The sequence below is a fragment of the Benincasa hispida genome, chromosome 5 (genome assembly GCF_027475165.1).
Source record: "Benincasa hispida cultivar pf3 chromosome 5, pf3_genome.v1.1, whole genome shotgun sequence".
NCBI lineage: Eukaryota > Viridiplantae > Streptophyta > Magnoliopsida > Cucurbitales > Cucurbitaceae > Benincasa > Benincasa hispida.
In genome coordinates, this window is record NC_143482.1 from 33,807,371 (window position 1) to 33,824,473 (window position 17,103).

At 37.0% G+C, this 17,103-nt stretch overlaps 1 protein-coding gene across 8 annotated transcripts in view; it reads left to right on the forward strand.

Moving 5' to 3' along the window:
* The window catches only part of MCM9 (minichromosome maintenance 9), a 62,203-nt gene that overhangs the window by 14,790 nt on the left and 30,310 nt on the right, over positions 1 to 17,103 (forward strand). For all 8 annotated transcript variants that reach the window (XR_016529869.1, XR_016529873.1, XR_016529872.1 and 5 more), the window contains exons 7-10: positions 14,739 to 14,838; positions 15,749 to 15,846; positions 16,062 to 16,127; positions 16,292 to 16,384. Coding sequence is in view for 2 of the 8 variants with exons in the window: in XM_039030953.2 (XP_038886881.2) it covers positions 14,739 to 14,838; positions 15,749 to 15,846; positions 16,062 to 16,127; positions 16,292 to 16,384 (357 nt within the window). In the remaining 6 variants the exon portion in view is untranslated. The remainder of the gene's footprint in view (positions 1 to 14,738; positions 14,839 to 15,748; positions 15,847 to 16,061; positions 16,128 to 16,291; positions 16,385 to 17,103) is intronic.

Below are 17,103 nucleotides of genomic sequence, written 5' to 3' on the forward strand. Positions count from 1 at the left end.
AAGAGAGATTCTGAGTTTACCCAACAAAGAGTGCAAACCTGTGGAGAAATATAGTGAGTAAGTAACTTCCTTTGGAAGATATCTGCACTGTTAAGAGAGCCATTCAGCATGATCCAAGTCAAAATATTCACCCATCTAGGGCTCTTAGACTTCCATAATGCTGATTCTAGTGGCTGACCAATTGGGGAGGAGAAGGATAGATGCTTTACAAGAGACTTGACTGAGTAAACCCCACTTGGTTCTAAAGACCACCGTCTTTTATCTGGAATCGAATTAAGTTTACAGTGATTGAGTTTTCCAGACAGAAGCTGGAAATTTTCTGCCTTTTCATCCTTTAACAGTCTTCTAAAATGAAAAGTCCAAGATATTGAAATCTCATCCCAATAAACTTGTAATGAACCTTCGGGTTTGGTGGAGATAGAGAAAAGATTAGGGAATGAGATTTTTAGAGGAACCAAATCCAACCAAGGATCTCTCCAACAGCTTATTCTTTCACCATTACCAACCTTGAATGCTGCCAAGGAATCCACTTTTAACCAAAATCTTGAAATATTAATCCATGGGCTTCTAAGGCTGCTGGAAAATTTACCATTAGTATGCCAACCAAACTTACTTCTTCCCTGAATGCTAATAATAACTTTTCTCCAAAGTGAGTTAACCTCAAAGAAAAACCTCCACCCCCATTGTGCTAGAAGGCCCTGATTTTTGAGTTTCCAGCACCCAATGCCGAGTCCACCATCTTCTTGGGACCATGAAGCTATGCTCCATTTAACCAGATGATTTATTTTACTTCCAAAATGCCCTTCCCAAAAAAAATCCCTTAATGTTCTTTCTAGAGATTGAATCACCTTTTCTGGCATCTGAAAAAGTGACATATAGTAAGTTGGTATAGGAGAAAGAATTGACTTACATAGGGTGGCGCGACCTCCTCTTGAGAGGTTGTATCTCTTCCATTTGTCTAGTTTGCTTTAGACTTTGTCGATCACTGGTTGCCAAGAAGCTAATTGTTTAGGGTATCCCCCTAGAGGAAGGCCAAGGTACATAAATGGGAGGTGGGGACAGCCTTGCAATTTAGGAGGGCTGCTTCTGATTGTAACTTGAAATGGTCTATATTGATGCCACATAAAGCTGATTTTTCCCAATTTACCTTCAGCCCCGAACACCACTCAAATAATTCAAGTATTTTCTTTAGGTTGCTGAGTTTTTCTTTGTCATCTTGGCAGAAAATTAGAGTATCATCCGCAAATTGTAAAATAGAAACATGAATTCTATCTTTGCCAACAATAAAACCTTCAAACTTGCCTTTTTCTTGAAACTGGGAAAGTAATGCATTTAGGACTTCACTGACTAGTAGAAATAAGAAAGGAGAAAGAGGGTCACCTTGCCTTATTCCTCTTGAGGTTGAATTCTGCCACGAGGTCTTCCATTTATGAAGATTGAGAATTTTGTGTTAGAAATACAGCCCATCATCCACATAATCCATCTTGAGTCAAAATTCTTCTCAACCAGAATTTTTTCAAGAAACTCCCAATCCACCCTGTCGAAGGCCTTTTCTAAATCAAGTTTTAGAATCCACCCTTTTTTCCCCTTGGAACGATAGTCTTCAACCACTTCATTTGCAATAAGAATGGGGTCTAAAATTTGTCTTCCTTCGATAAAAGCACTTTGAGAAGCCTCTATTATGCTTGACATTACTTTTTTCATCCTTTCCGCTAACACTTTAGCTATTAATTTGTAAGACAAAGTGGTTAGGCTTATTGGCCTGAAATCATATACCCGAGTAGCATCCTTTTTCTTTTGAATAAGGCTGATAAAGTTTTCTTTTATGCATGAATTTAACTTACCATTATTGTAGAAGTCTTCAAAAAGTTCTAGATATTTATCCTTGAAGAAATCCCAAAATTTGAAAAGGAATTCAGCTGTAAAACCATCCGGTCCAGAGGCTTTGTTTTTACCTATCAGATTTAGGGCAGATTTGATCTCTACTAAAGAGAACCTGGCTGTCAACTTTGCATTATCAGCAGTGGAAACTTTGGACCATTTCAGGTTGAGAGGCACTGTTCTTTGACCTGGAAATTTGGTATATAAAGTGGAGTAGAAATCTAAGATGAGGACTTCAATCTCATTGAAAGAATTGGTTGCAACTCCTTGATCATTTATGAGCCCAGAAATCAGATTCCTTCTTTTCGTTGCATCCAAAAATCTATGAAAGAATTTTGTATTTTCATCCCCTAAACTTAGCCAATTCAGCTTGCTTTTTTGTCTTAGATTTCTTTCATCTGTTCTATAATGGGAGAAAAGTTCAGCATCAACACATTTCTCAAACTTCTGTTTGAATCTGTTAAGCCATAATCTTCTACTTGTTGATCAATTTCCTCTAATTTTCTTAATAGCACTTCCTCATTTGATTTTCTTGCTTTCTCAAACTCTACATGCCAAGCTTTAAGAGCTGTTTTAACTTTTCTTAACTTCATAGAGATGACAAATCCAACCCAACCTTGCTGAACATCTACTGACAAAGTGTCTTTAACAATTTTACAGCTTTCTACTATGGATAACCAACTGTTACAAAATCTGAAGGGAGATGGCCCCCATTCAAAAGAACCGGCTTCAAGAAGGATTGGAAAATGGTCTGAACATGTTCTTGCCATTCTTACTACTCTAGTATTTGCAAAGAAATCATCCCAAGTATTTGATACCAAAAATCTATCAAGAAGTGAAGAAGCTGGAGGACCATCTCTTGCCAAGTAAATTGGCCATTTCCAAGGGGGATTTCCAATAATTTTGTTGAATCAATAAATTTATTAAACTTCTTCATCCCTTTTGTTAATCTCCCCGTTGGATTTCTTTCTTGAATCCTTCTAGTGATGTTGAAGTCTCATCCAATGCACCAAGACTCACAACAGTACCCTGAAAGTGAATATAATTCCGGCCAAATGTGCTTTCTTTCTTTGTAATCTGAAGGGCCATAAACATTTGTGACCCAAGTTGTCTTCTTGCATAATGTAATGCATTTAATTGATAAAGAGTAGCCTCCCTTAAGAACTTCTGTCACAGTGATCTTACTTTCATCCCACATGGTTAACAAGCCTCCTGAATGACCTTGAGCTTGCACATACTCCCCCCTATATCTTTGGAACTCCAAATTTCTTTTATGAATCTGCTGTCAAAATACTTTTTCTTGGTTTCTTGGATCATGACCAAGTCCGGATTGACTTTTCTGACATTTCTTCTTACTACCAATCTTTTGGAGGCATCATTCAAACCTCTAGTATTCCGTGAAATGATTTTCATATTGAGTTCTTGTAATTAACCCAAAATCAATCCACTATCCTCTACCAATGTAATCAGATTGCTTGGAATATCTTCTTTTTCGATGGGCTTAATGCAAAAATTGATGAAACTAAATGTGTTGAGATTTTCTTCAGGTTGGAACAAACAGTGCAAGTCTTGTTGCTGCTCATAATCAAGGTACTCTTCTTCGTGGAGGAAGTCATGGACTACGTTGCCATTCTCCTCATTGCTTATGCTGAGTAGGGAGTCTTCATCTGAGTCATAGCCTTTGAAAAATTCCGTTGGGGGGTCGGATTAGCCTTTTATAAAGGCTACTTGTGAGTCTAGGACTTTGAAATCTTGGAAGGAGAAGGAGCAGGGATGGGAGGGATGAGATGCTGACCTGGAAGAGGAGTCGGAAGGTAATTGAACCTTGATGCAACAACTTTCTAAAATGTTTGCATTCAACAGGGAAGTCCAGCCATTTTGGAAGGAAGTTTTCTTTCTAATGAAGTGTTTTCGAAAAGGTTTTAAGATGGAAACCTTGTTTGTATTTTTTGGATTAATTCCAGGTAAGGTAGGGGGAGAGGAAAAGCCACCTAATGAATCTTTTCTCAATGATTCGTAGGTGTGAAAGGGAAAGGCAGAACTTGACGATTGGCCTTCTGTATGGGCTGGAAGATCAACTGACAGCTTGGAAACCAAAAAATCATCACACGGAGGGGTTGCATCCTTCAGATGGGCTTTTTGATTGTCCATTAATAAAAAATCTCCTTGCTTTAATGAAATAGACTGTTGGACTTCCTCAAAGGATAAATTTGAATTGGAGGCCGTTGGTATTTCGAGAGAGGAGATTAAAGAGGCCATTGGTAGTGTAGAAACCGTTGGACTTCCTTTAGAATGAGTTGGATTTACTATAGCTTCCCTCTTCAATAAATGATACTCCTTCTCACCTCTTAATGACTCCACTTCTTTCTCTTTCTTTTTGTTCACACTAAACCGGTTAGGGGAAGGTCTAGATTGAACTTCACCAATAATAGCTTCCGACGGGCTGACTACTCCACCATCTGTCTGAAAAGTCACCGGAGTCGACTTTTTTAATGGGGAAGTTTCTTGAATCTCCTTTTTCGGTTGTTTAACATCTTCCATCGCCGTTTGGGACAAAATTCTCTTTGAAAACAGGGGATTTCTGGAAAAGTTCAGGTGATTGATTGCTGTCTTGAGGAAGGACCATTGCTCACCCTCATTTGAATCACATAATCCTTCATCTATCAATACTTGATTAAATCTAGCTTTGTCTACTGGATTTGAGAGATTCTTTTCATTAAAAAACCTCTTGGCCTTCTTAGGAGGGTTTAAAAGTTCAATATCACCAAAATGAAGGAAGATGCTTCCCCTGTTTTCATCTGAAATTTCTGGAGTTGCTGGTATAAACCCACATAAATTTTCCTTAACTTGAATTTTAGCTTCTGCCACATTTAAGAGGTTTAAAGTTTCTATGGCAATTGCTTCTAATCCACCAAAATAAGCACCAATTGCATCAAATATTTGCTTGCACCAAAATTCTAAAGGTAGATTTTTAATTGAAATCCAACCTCCATATCCTTTAACTACCCTTGGCCGGCTGTGTAATTTGGTGTTCCACCTTTCAATCTTTAGGTGAAGATGTTCTATTCTTTGCCACACACCTGGATGTTCGATCAAGTCTTCCAAATTCCCCTTTTCCAGCTTTAATAGGGCTGATTCAACTGAAAGAGGATTGATGAGAATTTTAGACTTAGACCACTGTCTTAGTACCTCTGAGACTTCCTTCCATTCATTGAATTCACAAAGATGGTTGACTACCCACAGTTTGCTGAAATCTTCTTTGAGGACATCCTGATGTTTTTGAACCCAAAAATTAGATTTGCTCTGTTTTTTGGTGTTCTGAGGGGGCAGGGGACTTTGTTTTTCTGGAAAAACAAACTTAATCAATCTTCCACTTACTATGTCTACATAGGAGATTGGGGTTGAGTGAGGGTTTTTTGTCATCTGTTCAACTTCAAAGAGGGACAAAGCATCATTTAACAAGGTAAGGAAGGAATACCAACCTGAATTAAGAGTTCCTGAAGGAACGTGAATGAAGAATCGTCCTCTAACTGCAGGCCACACTACACTTCTTAAAAACCAGTTTGAGTAGCTTCTGATTTCAGAAATCTTGGTTACGCCAGAAGCGTCTTGCTTGCTTTTGACAAAGAAGCTAGATGTTGGAAGTTTTGAAAGGGTCGAGATATTCTCCACAAACCAAAGTAGCTGTGATTTTGACAAGGAAATTTTCTTTTTGGCTTCCACATCTTCTATGATTACTGAACCAGCTTGGATGAGGGCACAAAAGTGGCTGTCTTTAATTTTGCAGCTGATAACTTCGATGGCTAAGTTAGGCTTGGAGGGAAGGATCGATGGATGGGCTATGAGAGATCGATGAGTCGAGGGTCGCAGGTGAGGGTTGAGGTTGGTGGGAATAGGCAAAGCTTGGTCGGAGATGGAGAGAGGGCGGGGAGTTAGGTCGGAATAGGGTGCCGGAGGAAGGGAAGGGGAGAGAGGAGAGAGGAGAGAGGAGAGAGGAGACAACATTTTTTTGTTTTTGGGTGTGTGGATAACTACACTAGCTTAGATTTGTCCTTCATTAGAAAGGTCCAAGTCATTCTGGTATGATCATCAATGAAGGTGAGGAACCACCAAGCACCTGAGATATTGTTTACTTTTGAGGGCCTCCAAATATCACTGTGAATAAATGAAAAAGATTTTGAAGATTGATAAGGCACACGAGGATAATCATTTCTTGTGTGTTTGGAGATTGACATGTTTCACATTGATAAAAGCTCGGTTTTCTATTGATAAATAAATTGGGAAACAATTTTTCGAGGTACAAGAAATTTGGATGACCAAGACAAAAATGCCATAATATAACTTGGCTTTTAATTGACAAGGACCTTGACTTGGAAACAAAACTGACGAACTTAGAGCAAGACTCAGGACTATGACTGAAGACCGAACTTGGAGAACGAGGTTCTTGAAGGAAATATTCTTGAGGAATAGACTAAAACAATATGTTGATTATTTCCTTCTTTGTGAAATTCTCCATTGTATTTATTGTATTTTATTTGCTATATTTAATTTTATTTTTCCTTATTTGTAATGGAGTGTTCCTTTGAGAACCTTTCTTCCTAGGAGAAATAAGAGAGAAATTAATATTTTCCAGCATGGTATCAGAGCAGCAAGTATTTTGAAACCCCAAAAAAACCCTAAAGCCCTAATTTTCTGAAAACCTCAAAACCCCTAGCCTTGCTACTGCCACTGCTGTCGATCAACATTCGTTCGTTCGCTGCCGCCACTGATCACTTGAAGCTCCGTCGGACATCGCGTCTTAGCCACCAGCCAATCGCATCTCCATTGGTCGATCGCATCTCTGTCAGTCATCTCATTCCAGCCACGTGCACATCCTACCCACTCGTTTTGTCACGTTTTTTGGGTATCAACACTCGTCTGTAGATTATCTCCACTGGCCAATCTAGTATGCATCGCTGTCCGCCACTTGCCGCCGCTCACTGCCGCCTGTCGCTGCTGTTCGCCGGTGTCTGCAAGCTGTCTCTTTCCTTTGCTGGTTTGTTTAGCCACTGTTTGGTGTTTTTATTTTTTATTTTTTAATTTTTTAATTTTCTTTTCTAGAACTACTGGTTTTTTTGGTCTTTGTTTCTTCAACAATATGTCAGACACTAAGATACCTATCATTAAAGCCTTTGACAATCACATCTATACCAATGGTCCCACTGTCCAAATAACCACCATTTGACTTAATGGTGATAATTTTCTTCGTTGGTCCTAAAGTATTTGGATGTATATTCATGGACAAGGGAAGATTGATTACATCACTGAAGAAACAACCACCCCCAGTCTAGATGGCCCTTCATTTGTAGGGTGGGACGTTGAAAACTCCATGGTTATGACTTGGCTTGTAAATTCCATGGTTGAAGACATCAACTGTAAGTATATGTGTTACTCTATTGCCAAGGAATTATGGGATAGTGTGACTCATATGTATTCTGATTTGGGCAACAAGTCACAGATGTTTGAGTTGAATTTTAAATTAGGTGATATACGACAAGGAGGTAACTTAGTTACACAATACTTTCACTTTCTAAAAAGGAATTGGCAAGACCTTCACCTCTTTGATACGTATGAGTAGATTTCTACAGAGGACCAAAAGCATTATAGGAAAACTGTTGAAGATGGTTGCATTTACAAATTCCTTGCCGGTCTCAATGTTGAGTTTGATGAAGTTAGAGGTAGGATATTTAAGAAAACTACTTTTCCAACTATTAATGATGTTTTTTTTGAAGTTCGCAGGGAGGAAAGCCGTATGAATGTTATGATTGGCAAAAAAAAAAAACAATTCGTTTAGTTAAATGCCCTGCGTTGGTGACTGAAAATACTGCAATGAAGGCTTTTGATCAATCCAACAAGCCACACGAAAAGCCTCGTGTCTGGTGCGATTGTTGCAATAAACCTTGACATACGCATGAATCTTGTTGGAAACTTCATGGAAAACTTGTGGATTGGAAAAGTTCTAAGCAAGGTGAGAGAAATTCCCTTCAGCATACCTTTAATACTAATGTTGTTGACTCCAGCCTATTTAATAAAAAGCAAATTGACCCAATTCTGAAGCTGCTAAAGACCAACCCATCATCCAGTAATCCTAGTGTTTCCTTGGCAAAATTAGGTACTTGTCCTCAAGTTCTCTCTTGCCTCAGCTCTTCTTCGTGGATTATAGATTTTGGAGCCTCTGATCATTTGGCTAGTTCCTCTTGTTTATTTGAATCATATGCTTCTGTGTATTGCAATAAAAAAAAATTTGTATTGATGATGATAGCTCCACCTCAATTGTAGGAAAATGAACTATTCCTTTGACTACAAAACTTACATTACGTTCTGTCCTTTATGTTCCAAAATTACCTTGCGATTTGTTATCCGTTAATAAAATCACTAAGGATGCTAACTATCATGTTATTTTTGTGAAACTTATTGTATCTTTCAAGATTCGAACTGGGGGAGGGGGGACGATTGGAAGTGCTAGGACGATTGATGGTCTCTATTACTTTGGTGAAGTTTCAACTAGTCATAAAAATGTTTAGGGCTTGAGTAGTGTCTATTCTCCTTATGGTAAAGAAACTATAATGGTTTGGCATCGTAGATTAAGGCATCCAAATTTCTTCTACTTAAAGTATCTGTTTCCTGATTTATTTAAAGAATTTGATTGTTCAGTTTTTCAACGTGAAAGTTGTATTTTTGCCAAACATCGTCGATCCACTTATTTGCCTAATCCTTACAAGGCCTCATCACATTTTTCCTTAATTCATACTGATGTTTGGGGTCCGTCTAAAGTTTTGACTCATAGTGGTAAGCGTTGGTTTGTTACCTTTATAGATGATCACACTCGTTTAACTTGACTTTATCTGTTAACAAAAAAGTTTGAGGTAAAAGAGGTTTTTGTTCGGTTTTACGATATGATTGAGATTCAATTTCAAACTAAAATTCACATTCTTCACTCTGATGATGACACAGAATATTTCAATGAGCAATTAATCAAATTTTTACAAGATAAGGGTATTTTTCATCAAGCTACATGTCGCGACACTCCTTAACAAAGCGACATTGTTGAGCGAAAAAATAGACACCTGAGTTGCTTGTGCCCTTATGTTTTCTATGAATGTTTCAAAATATTTGTGGGATGATGCAATCCTTACAGCTATATACCTGATCAATGGAATGTTGTCTAAGATTTTGAATTTTAGAACTCCTCTGAGTCACTTCAAAGATTTTTTTTCCTAATGTTTGATTGTTTTCTGATTTACCAATAAAATTATTTAGGTGTACTACTCATGTCCATACTCCTACCCTTTCTTGAACTAAACTTGATCCTCGAGCCATTAAATGCTTTTTTGTAGGCTATATCTCTCATAAGAAGGCTTACAAATGTTTTGATCCTTTGATCAACAAGTATTTTGAGAGTATGGATTTATCTTTTTTGGAAAATCAACCATTTTTAGCCCAAATTCTCTTTGGGGGGAGAGATCTAACCTTGAAGATAATTTTTGGGACACTTCACCTCTCCAAAACATCATTGGTTATGAAATTATGAGTTCTAGTCCTTTGATGCCAAGTGTGGGAAGTTCTTCAGAGGGAATCTAACTCAAGAAGTCGAAACCTTGAACTTCAGGTTTATACTAGAAGAAACTTGACTCAAAGAAATCGAGATTAGACAATTGACTTATCACAGGATCAATCTAATTCTGATGAATAATTTTGAAGATCCAGGTACTAGACACTCTACTCTTGTTCCCCTAGTTCTTCATCTCTTCGTAATTCTTTACTTGATGTCCGATCATGATATTCCAATTGTTCTGGAAAGGTACTTGTAAATGTACCAAATATCCCATTGCAAACTTTCTTTCTTATCAAAGATTGTCCGACTGTCATAAAGCCTTCACATCCAAAATAACTAGCATATTTGTTCCAAGGAATATACAGGAGGCCCTGAATGATTCAAATTGGAAATTAGCAGTGATGGAAGAGATTGACGTGCTGAAATAAAATTGCACATGGGACATAGTTGAACTACCAAAAAATAAGAAAACAGTGGGATGCAAATGGGTGTTCATTGTAAAATGTAAAGCTGATGGAAGGATTGAAATTTACAAGGCCAGATTAGTTGCCAAGGGGTTCACTCAAATCTATGGAATTGATTATCAAGAAACATTTTCTCTAGTTGCTAAAATTAATTCTATCAGAATCCTGTTGTCTGTTGCAGTCAATTTTGATTGACCTCTTTATCTACTTGATGTTAAGAATGCCTTTCTCAACGAGATCTTGAAGAAGAGATATTTATGGACTTGCCACTTGGTTTTGAGGTAGATCTCGGGGTTAACAAAGTGTGCAAGTTAAAGAAATCATTATACGACCTTCAACAATCTCCTAGAGCAATGTTTTGGAAAGTCAGTCACGAGCTATGGATTCAGTCAAAGTCAAGCTGATCATACTATGTTCCATAAACATACTGGAAATGACATGGTTGTTGTTTTGATAGTGTATGTTGATGATTTCATACTTACAAGTAATGATGAGTCATGACTGAATATCTTGAAGAAAAAACTTGCTAATGATTTCCAAATCAAGGACTTGGGAACCTTAAAGTATTTCCTTGGCATGGAGTTTGTCAGGTCCAAAAGTGACATTCTTGTTAACCAAAGGAAGTATATTCTTGACCTACTAAACGAGATAGGTTTACTTGGTTACAAGATAGCAAAAACTCCCATCGAGCAAAATTTAAAATTGGTAGATGCAACTGAAAAAAAGGTAAAAGAAAAAGAAAAGTTCTAGAGACTTGTGGGGAGACTTATATACCTCTCACACACAACTTGACATCGCTTTTGCAGTTAGTATGGTAAGTCAGTTCATGCATGCTCTTGGCCAGTTCACTTTGAAGCAATTTATAAAATTTTGAGATATTTGTAAGGTACTCCAGGAAAAGGTATATTATTTAAGAAGCATGACCACCTACATGTTGAGGTTTACATTGATGTTGATTGGGCAGGCAACAAGACTGATAGAAGATCCACTTTGGGTTATTGCTTTGTTAGAAGAAATCTAGTTACTTGGCAAAGTAAAAAAACAAAGTGTGGTTGCAAGAAGTAGCACTGAAGTAGAATTTAGGGCTTTAACCCTTGGTCTTTGTGAGGGCATATGGATAAGAAAACTATTGGAAGAATTGAAATTCTCTTAGACAATGTCTATATACATTTATCGTGATAACAAGTCAACAATTTCCATCGCTCACAATCCAGTCCTTCATGATTGGACGAAACATATTGAAATTGATAAACACTTCATTCCTTACCTTCCGACAACAGAGCAAATTGCAATGCATTAATTAAAGGTCTTCCAAGATGGCAATTCAACAATTTGATTGACAAGCTGACCATGAATGATATCTTCAAACCAGCTTGAGGGGGAGCATTGATTATTTCCTTTTTTGTGAAATTCCCCATTGTATTTATTATATTACATTTGCTGTATTTTATTTTTTCCTTATTTGTAATGGGGTGTTCCTCTAGTTAGGAAATCATTTCCTCCTAAGAGAAATAAGAGAGATTAACATTTTCCAGTACAATAAAAGAGTTAAGAAATTCTTAAACAGAGAAGGACAGAGAAGGTATGGTCTCCCCTCTCTCCACTTCCCTCTCTCCTTTCTTCTCTTCTTCCTCCCTACCTTCCTACGGCTACAGCTAGCCTCCCCTCCTGTCAACCTCCATAGCCATCTAGATTTCTTTCTTGCCTTTTTGCTCATTCTTTCCAAGTTTTTGTTCAAAGCTTTCAAAGTTATTTTTGAATATAGAAATCAAAAGTTGTTGTATTAGGAATATTTATTTCAGCATTTGGCATGAGAAGAACAGTTTTATCTGGGAAGATTCAAATTTTAAGAGGAAGATTTCTGTATCTTTATTCTCTTTGCAATGGTTTGAAGAAAGCTTAGTGGAAATGCTTCGGTCTCCGATCAAGGAATTCTTTCAAAAGAAAGATAGAAATGATCTAGAAGTGTTTTGGCTAGCAAAATTTCGTACTCAGAAGGCCTGGTTTTTGGAGTGTGCTTTATGGTGGGAGATCAAACTTACATGTTCCAGCTGGTTTTAAGAAAAGAGGATGGCTTGTATTATGGGAAATGATAAGTGATTTTCTCATTCTCTTGTCCAATGGATCCTTCCAGCCCTGCAATCTTGATTTCATCTACTCCAAGAGTTGCATTGGATAAGTCCTGCGTTAAAAATTCTCTGTTTGGGTTAGAAAGGAGGAGTTGGTGAATTTACACCTTGATTCTATCTTGGTAGTTACCAGAATCAAAGCACATTACTCTTGGATGAAGATAAAATTGGTTCTTGAAGACTTTTATCTGACTCCTTTGTCAAATAATGCATTTATGGATGATAAGACTTTGATCAAGGGAACCAAAGACCTAGAGTCTCATAAAATGGAATGTATTTGACGATTTGCACCTTAAAATTGTGAGATGGTCCAGTCGATTTCACTCCAAAATGGAAGTTATCAAGTGTTATGGTGGCTGGATAAAAAAAAAAAAATCTCCCATTACCATATTGGAAAAAATCAGTCTTTGAAGCCATTGACAAACAATTAGGAGGTGGCCTCTCTTCTTTCTTTACTCGAGGGTCACTCTTTTAGCCGTGGGAGAAGAGATGTGAGGGTTAGGAGACCCAGTCCTTTGGATGGGTTTTCGTGTAAGCCCTTTCTTTATAGTCTGTTGATCATTCTCCCTTAGATGATTCAGTCTTTTCGGTTCTTTGGAGGATTGAGATTTCTAGGAAAGTGAGGTTCGTTACCTGGCAAATTCTACATGGTCGTGCTAATATGATGGATCGGCTTGTGAGGAGGTTACCTTTGCTTGTTGGGCTGTTCAGGTGTATTTTTTGTTGGAAGGCAGAGGAAGATCTGGATTATATCCTTTGGTAGTGTGAGTTTACAAATTTTGTTTGGGAGTTATTTTTCAGATGTTTGGCATTTTGTACGTCTTAAATCATCGATTGACCAAAAGCTTAAGCTTATGGGTGAAGGTAGATTTAATTATATATCATTTAACACTCCCCCTTACTTGTGGGCTTGAAAATATGGAGAATGCCCAATGGCCAACAAGTGGAAATCAAAATTGATCAGAGAGGAAATAACATTGTAGGGGCTTGAATATCCCTGGACCACCTGTTTTAATACCTAATTAAATCACCGATTGACCCAAAAGCTTAAGCCTATAGGTGAAGGTAGGTTTAATTATATATCATCTAACAGTACGCTCGTTAGAGGGATACTAGCAATATGATCGAGGAGTTCCTTCTCAATCCACCTCGTGGGAAGAAGAGTTGCTTTTTATGACTTGTTGGGGTGTGTATGATCTTGTAAACTTTGTGTGGTGAGTGGAATAATAGGACTTTTAGAGGGAGGGATAGGGATCCTAGTGAGCTTTGGTCTTTTGTTCGCTATCATATTTCTTTGTGGGCTTTGATTTTGAAGGCTTTTTGTAACTATTTATAGACCTTATTTTGCATAGTTGGAGTGTCTTCTTGTAGAGGGATGTATCTTTTTGTGAGCTTGGTTTTTTGTACTCCATATATTCTTTCATTTTTTTTCAATGAAAGTTGTTGTTTCTATAAAAAAAATTGAAATACAAACTTGCTAGATGGAGGAGTCTCCTTCTATGTAAAGGACGGAGGGTAACTCTTGTTCAGTCGGTACTTAATAGCTTGCCCAATTATCATTTTTCTCTCCCTAGGGCACAGAAGAATGTTATCAACTCCATGGAAAAGATTATCAGGGACTTTATATGGAATGGTGGTGCGTACAAGCCTAGGCGTAACCTTGTCAAGTGGGAGTGGACCTCTCTTCCCCCTCTCCTGGGGTTTTGGGTGTTGGAGCTCTTATCCACCATAATACCTCCTTGCTTACTAAATGGCTTTGGTGATTCACTCAGGAAGGATCCATCTATGGTGTTATGTCCCATGGGTGGTTGACGAAAGAATTCAAGAAAAAAGAAAATAGGCCTTGGGTCAATGAAAAAAATGTGCCTTTCTTTGTAAGTTTTGTTTGGGAAATCAAATTTGTTTTTGGAACGATGTTTGGGTTGATCAACATTCCCTTCAGTTTTGCTTCGCTGCCATATACATTATTTCCAATAGAAAAGAGCCCCTATTTTGGAGGGTTTTTTTTTTTCATAAAAAAAAACAATTTCTTTGATTGAATGAAATATCCAAAGATATTCAAAGATATACAAGTTCTAATAGTGAAAATCAGTCTTGGAATGTGGGTCTTTGCAGAGGGCTTTTTAATAGAGGTTGATAGCTAGGTGGCACTCATTGACAAGCTGGACTCCGTCTATCTTTGTGAGAGACCAGATCGGTTACCTTGGTCCCTTGGCAGCTTGGGAATCTATACTACAAGTTCTGTCTTTTGATAGCACATAAATCTTTGCTAGGCACTTTGTAGGGAATAAATGACTTCCTTCTGGGGAGTTTTTACCATTCAACATTTGTCTCTTTTCACCGATAAAATGTTTCGTCATTTTGTGAAAGGAAAAAAAGGAATGGACTATTGTTTTTTTTGTTTTTTTTTTTTTTCCTTTTGTAACTAGAAACAAAAGGAAAAAAAAAACGATAGTTGGTAATAGGAGCTTATGTCAAATCTTACTCTGGTTCTGGAGTTTGCCACTTACATAAGTACATATTATATTTCATTTTCAAGAAACTTATGGAGGCCATTTCTTTTTAATATATATGTACATGTATGTTTTTATATATATTTATTGCAGAAGAAGTTATTGGTTCCTCACGGTTTCTTTTTCAATGGGGATGGGGGTTTGATTATTGGGGCAGATGATGTTATTGTTACAGGAGTATTGAGTGCTAAGTGGTCCCCAGACCTCAAAGATGTTCGGTGTGACCTTGATCCAATGCTCATTGCGAACCATGTGAGGTACATGCAACTTTTTCCTTAAGGTTACTGCTTAAAGATTTTGAATGCTTCTGATCTAAGTGAATTAACTTAAGATATTGTGTATTTGTTAGTGGTAGTCTGGTCTCTTCAAAGAGTAAGAAACAAAATTTGCATCACTTTCAAGTGCTGAAATATAAATTCAGAGCAATGACACAGTTTTTTGTGCGAATCAGCGCGGATATGTCAAATTTTTAATGAATTGGGATTTGATATCACAACACTGGCCAAACTGTGGTGTGATAGTGAAGCAACTCTTCATATTGTATCAAATCAAGTATTTCGTGGGTGGACTAAACATATTGAGTTCAACTATCATTTTGTATATGAGAAAGTGTAGGAAGGTTTGTTATCCAGGACATGTGAAGACCGGAGAGCAATTAGGATTTATCTTCACGAAATCCTTAAATGGAGCACATATAAATTTCTCTCTCTAACAAGTTGGACATGATTAATGCCCCAACTTGAGGGGGAGTATTATAGTGATAATATTAGTATAGTTGTATTATTGTAAATATCTTAGGAAGCCCTTTATTATCTTTTTACTTTCTTTTTCTTTTTTAATTGAAACTTTACTTTCTTTTTCTTTCAAAACTGATATGGGAAATTCTTACCAAAAAAAGAAAAAACTGGTCTGGGAGATACTTCCGTGACCGCAACCTATCTTCTAAACTAAATGGCCATTTGGCTGGCAGGCTAAATTCTCTGTGAGAAGTCTCCCACCTTTTTAACCTTGTTACTTCTGCGTTTCTCAATCCTATGTCCCATAATTCACTCTCTTATGAAATTCCAAAAAACACTTTCTCTTGCTTCTCTAGTGACATTCCCAAAAGTATTCAACCTTATCTGGTACGGTCTAATAATGCCTTTTAATGTCTATTGTTTCTTGTAGAAGAACCAATGAACTAAAGGCTGAGGTTGACATCCCTGATGATATAATTATGAAATTTCGGCAGTTCTGGTCAGATTTCAAAGACACTCCTTTAAAAGGTGCAACTAACTTTGATCAACACTAAGGTGCAATCTGATGTATTACTTACATTTTATATGAGTCGTTGTTGCCTGTACTTTGAAGGATCATTTATTGCCTTCCATGATACAGTGTTTAATGTTTTTGTTTCATTATGGTCCTCGGTTCTTAAATGGGGATTTTTTACATGAGTTCTATTTTTATTTCTGATGCTGACATGGTTGAAGTTATCCAGGAAGAAATGCTATTCTGAGAGGTATATGCCCTCAAGTGTTTGGACTTTTTACTGTAAAACTTGCAGGTATAAGTCATCTTTCATTCATTCAATTAGGTCATCTCTCATCCAACCCCCCACCCACCCACAAAAGATGTAGAAACAAAATAAGCGCAGTCGTCTAATTCTTAATGTCTGTGTACTTAAAGTGAACCAATTTCAGTATTTGCCCTCTTTTGTTCAACTTTCAGTGGCTTTAACACTCATCGGAGGTGTACAACATGTGGATATATCTGGTACTAAAGTTCGAGGAGAATCTCATCTACTGTTGGTTGGCGATCCTGGTATTCCCATTCCCCTCTTAAATTTATACTAGTCATAATATACTGATTTGGAAGTCTATGAGCTATGTTCCCAGGATTTGCACGTATTTCACAGCCAAGGGAGCCATTTATTAACCACGACGTTGTTAAAACGTGAAACGGAATGTGTATCGAAATTAAATTTAGTGTATCGTGTATCGTAAGTTTTAATTAGGTAGATAACATCTAAACATAATAAATATAAATATGAAAGCTTAAAATAGAGAAATAAATAGTCATGCATTAAATGAACCCAAAACATATATAAAAACATAAAGTAACTTCAAAGTTCAAAATAACCCAAAAAAGAAAACATCCAACTAACTTCAAAATAAGTATGAAAAAACATTAAAAACGATAGCACTTCTTTGTTTCCAAGTTCCAATGTTCAACTATTGACTTCAATATCTTCAAAATCAATATCAGCTAATAGTTCTTCACTACCTTGTTCATGTGTCTTTTCTCCTTTGTGTTTTTCTACTAATTCAATAACTTCCTTCCCTTTGTCACTTTTATAGTTTTTGATAAATCTCTAGGTCCTAAAACAAAAAACCAATAGTAAAGCTTATTACTTAAAAAATAAAAAAGGATTATTAAGATATGATAAAATTATTACCCCTCTTCCTCTTTTTGCTACTCTCAATTTTTTGAATGTTAACATTCATTTACATTCATCCACGAGGCACCATTTGGTAATGTCG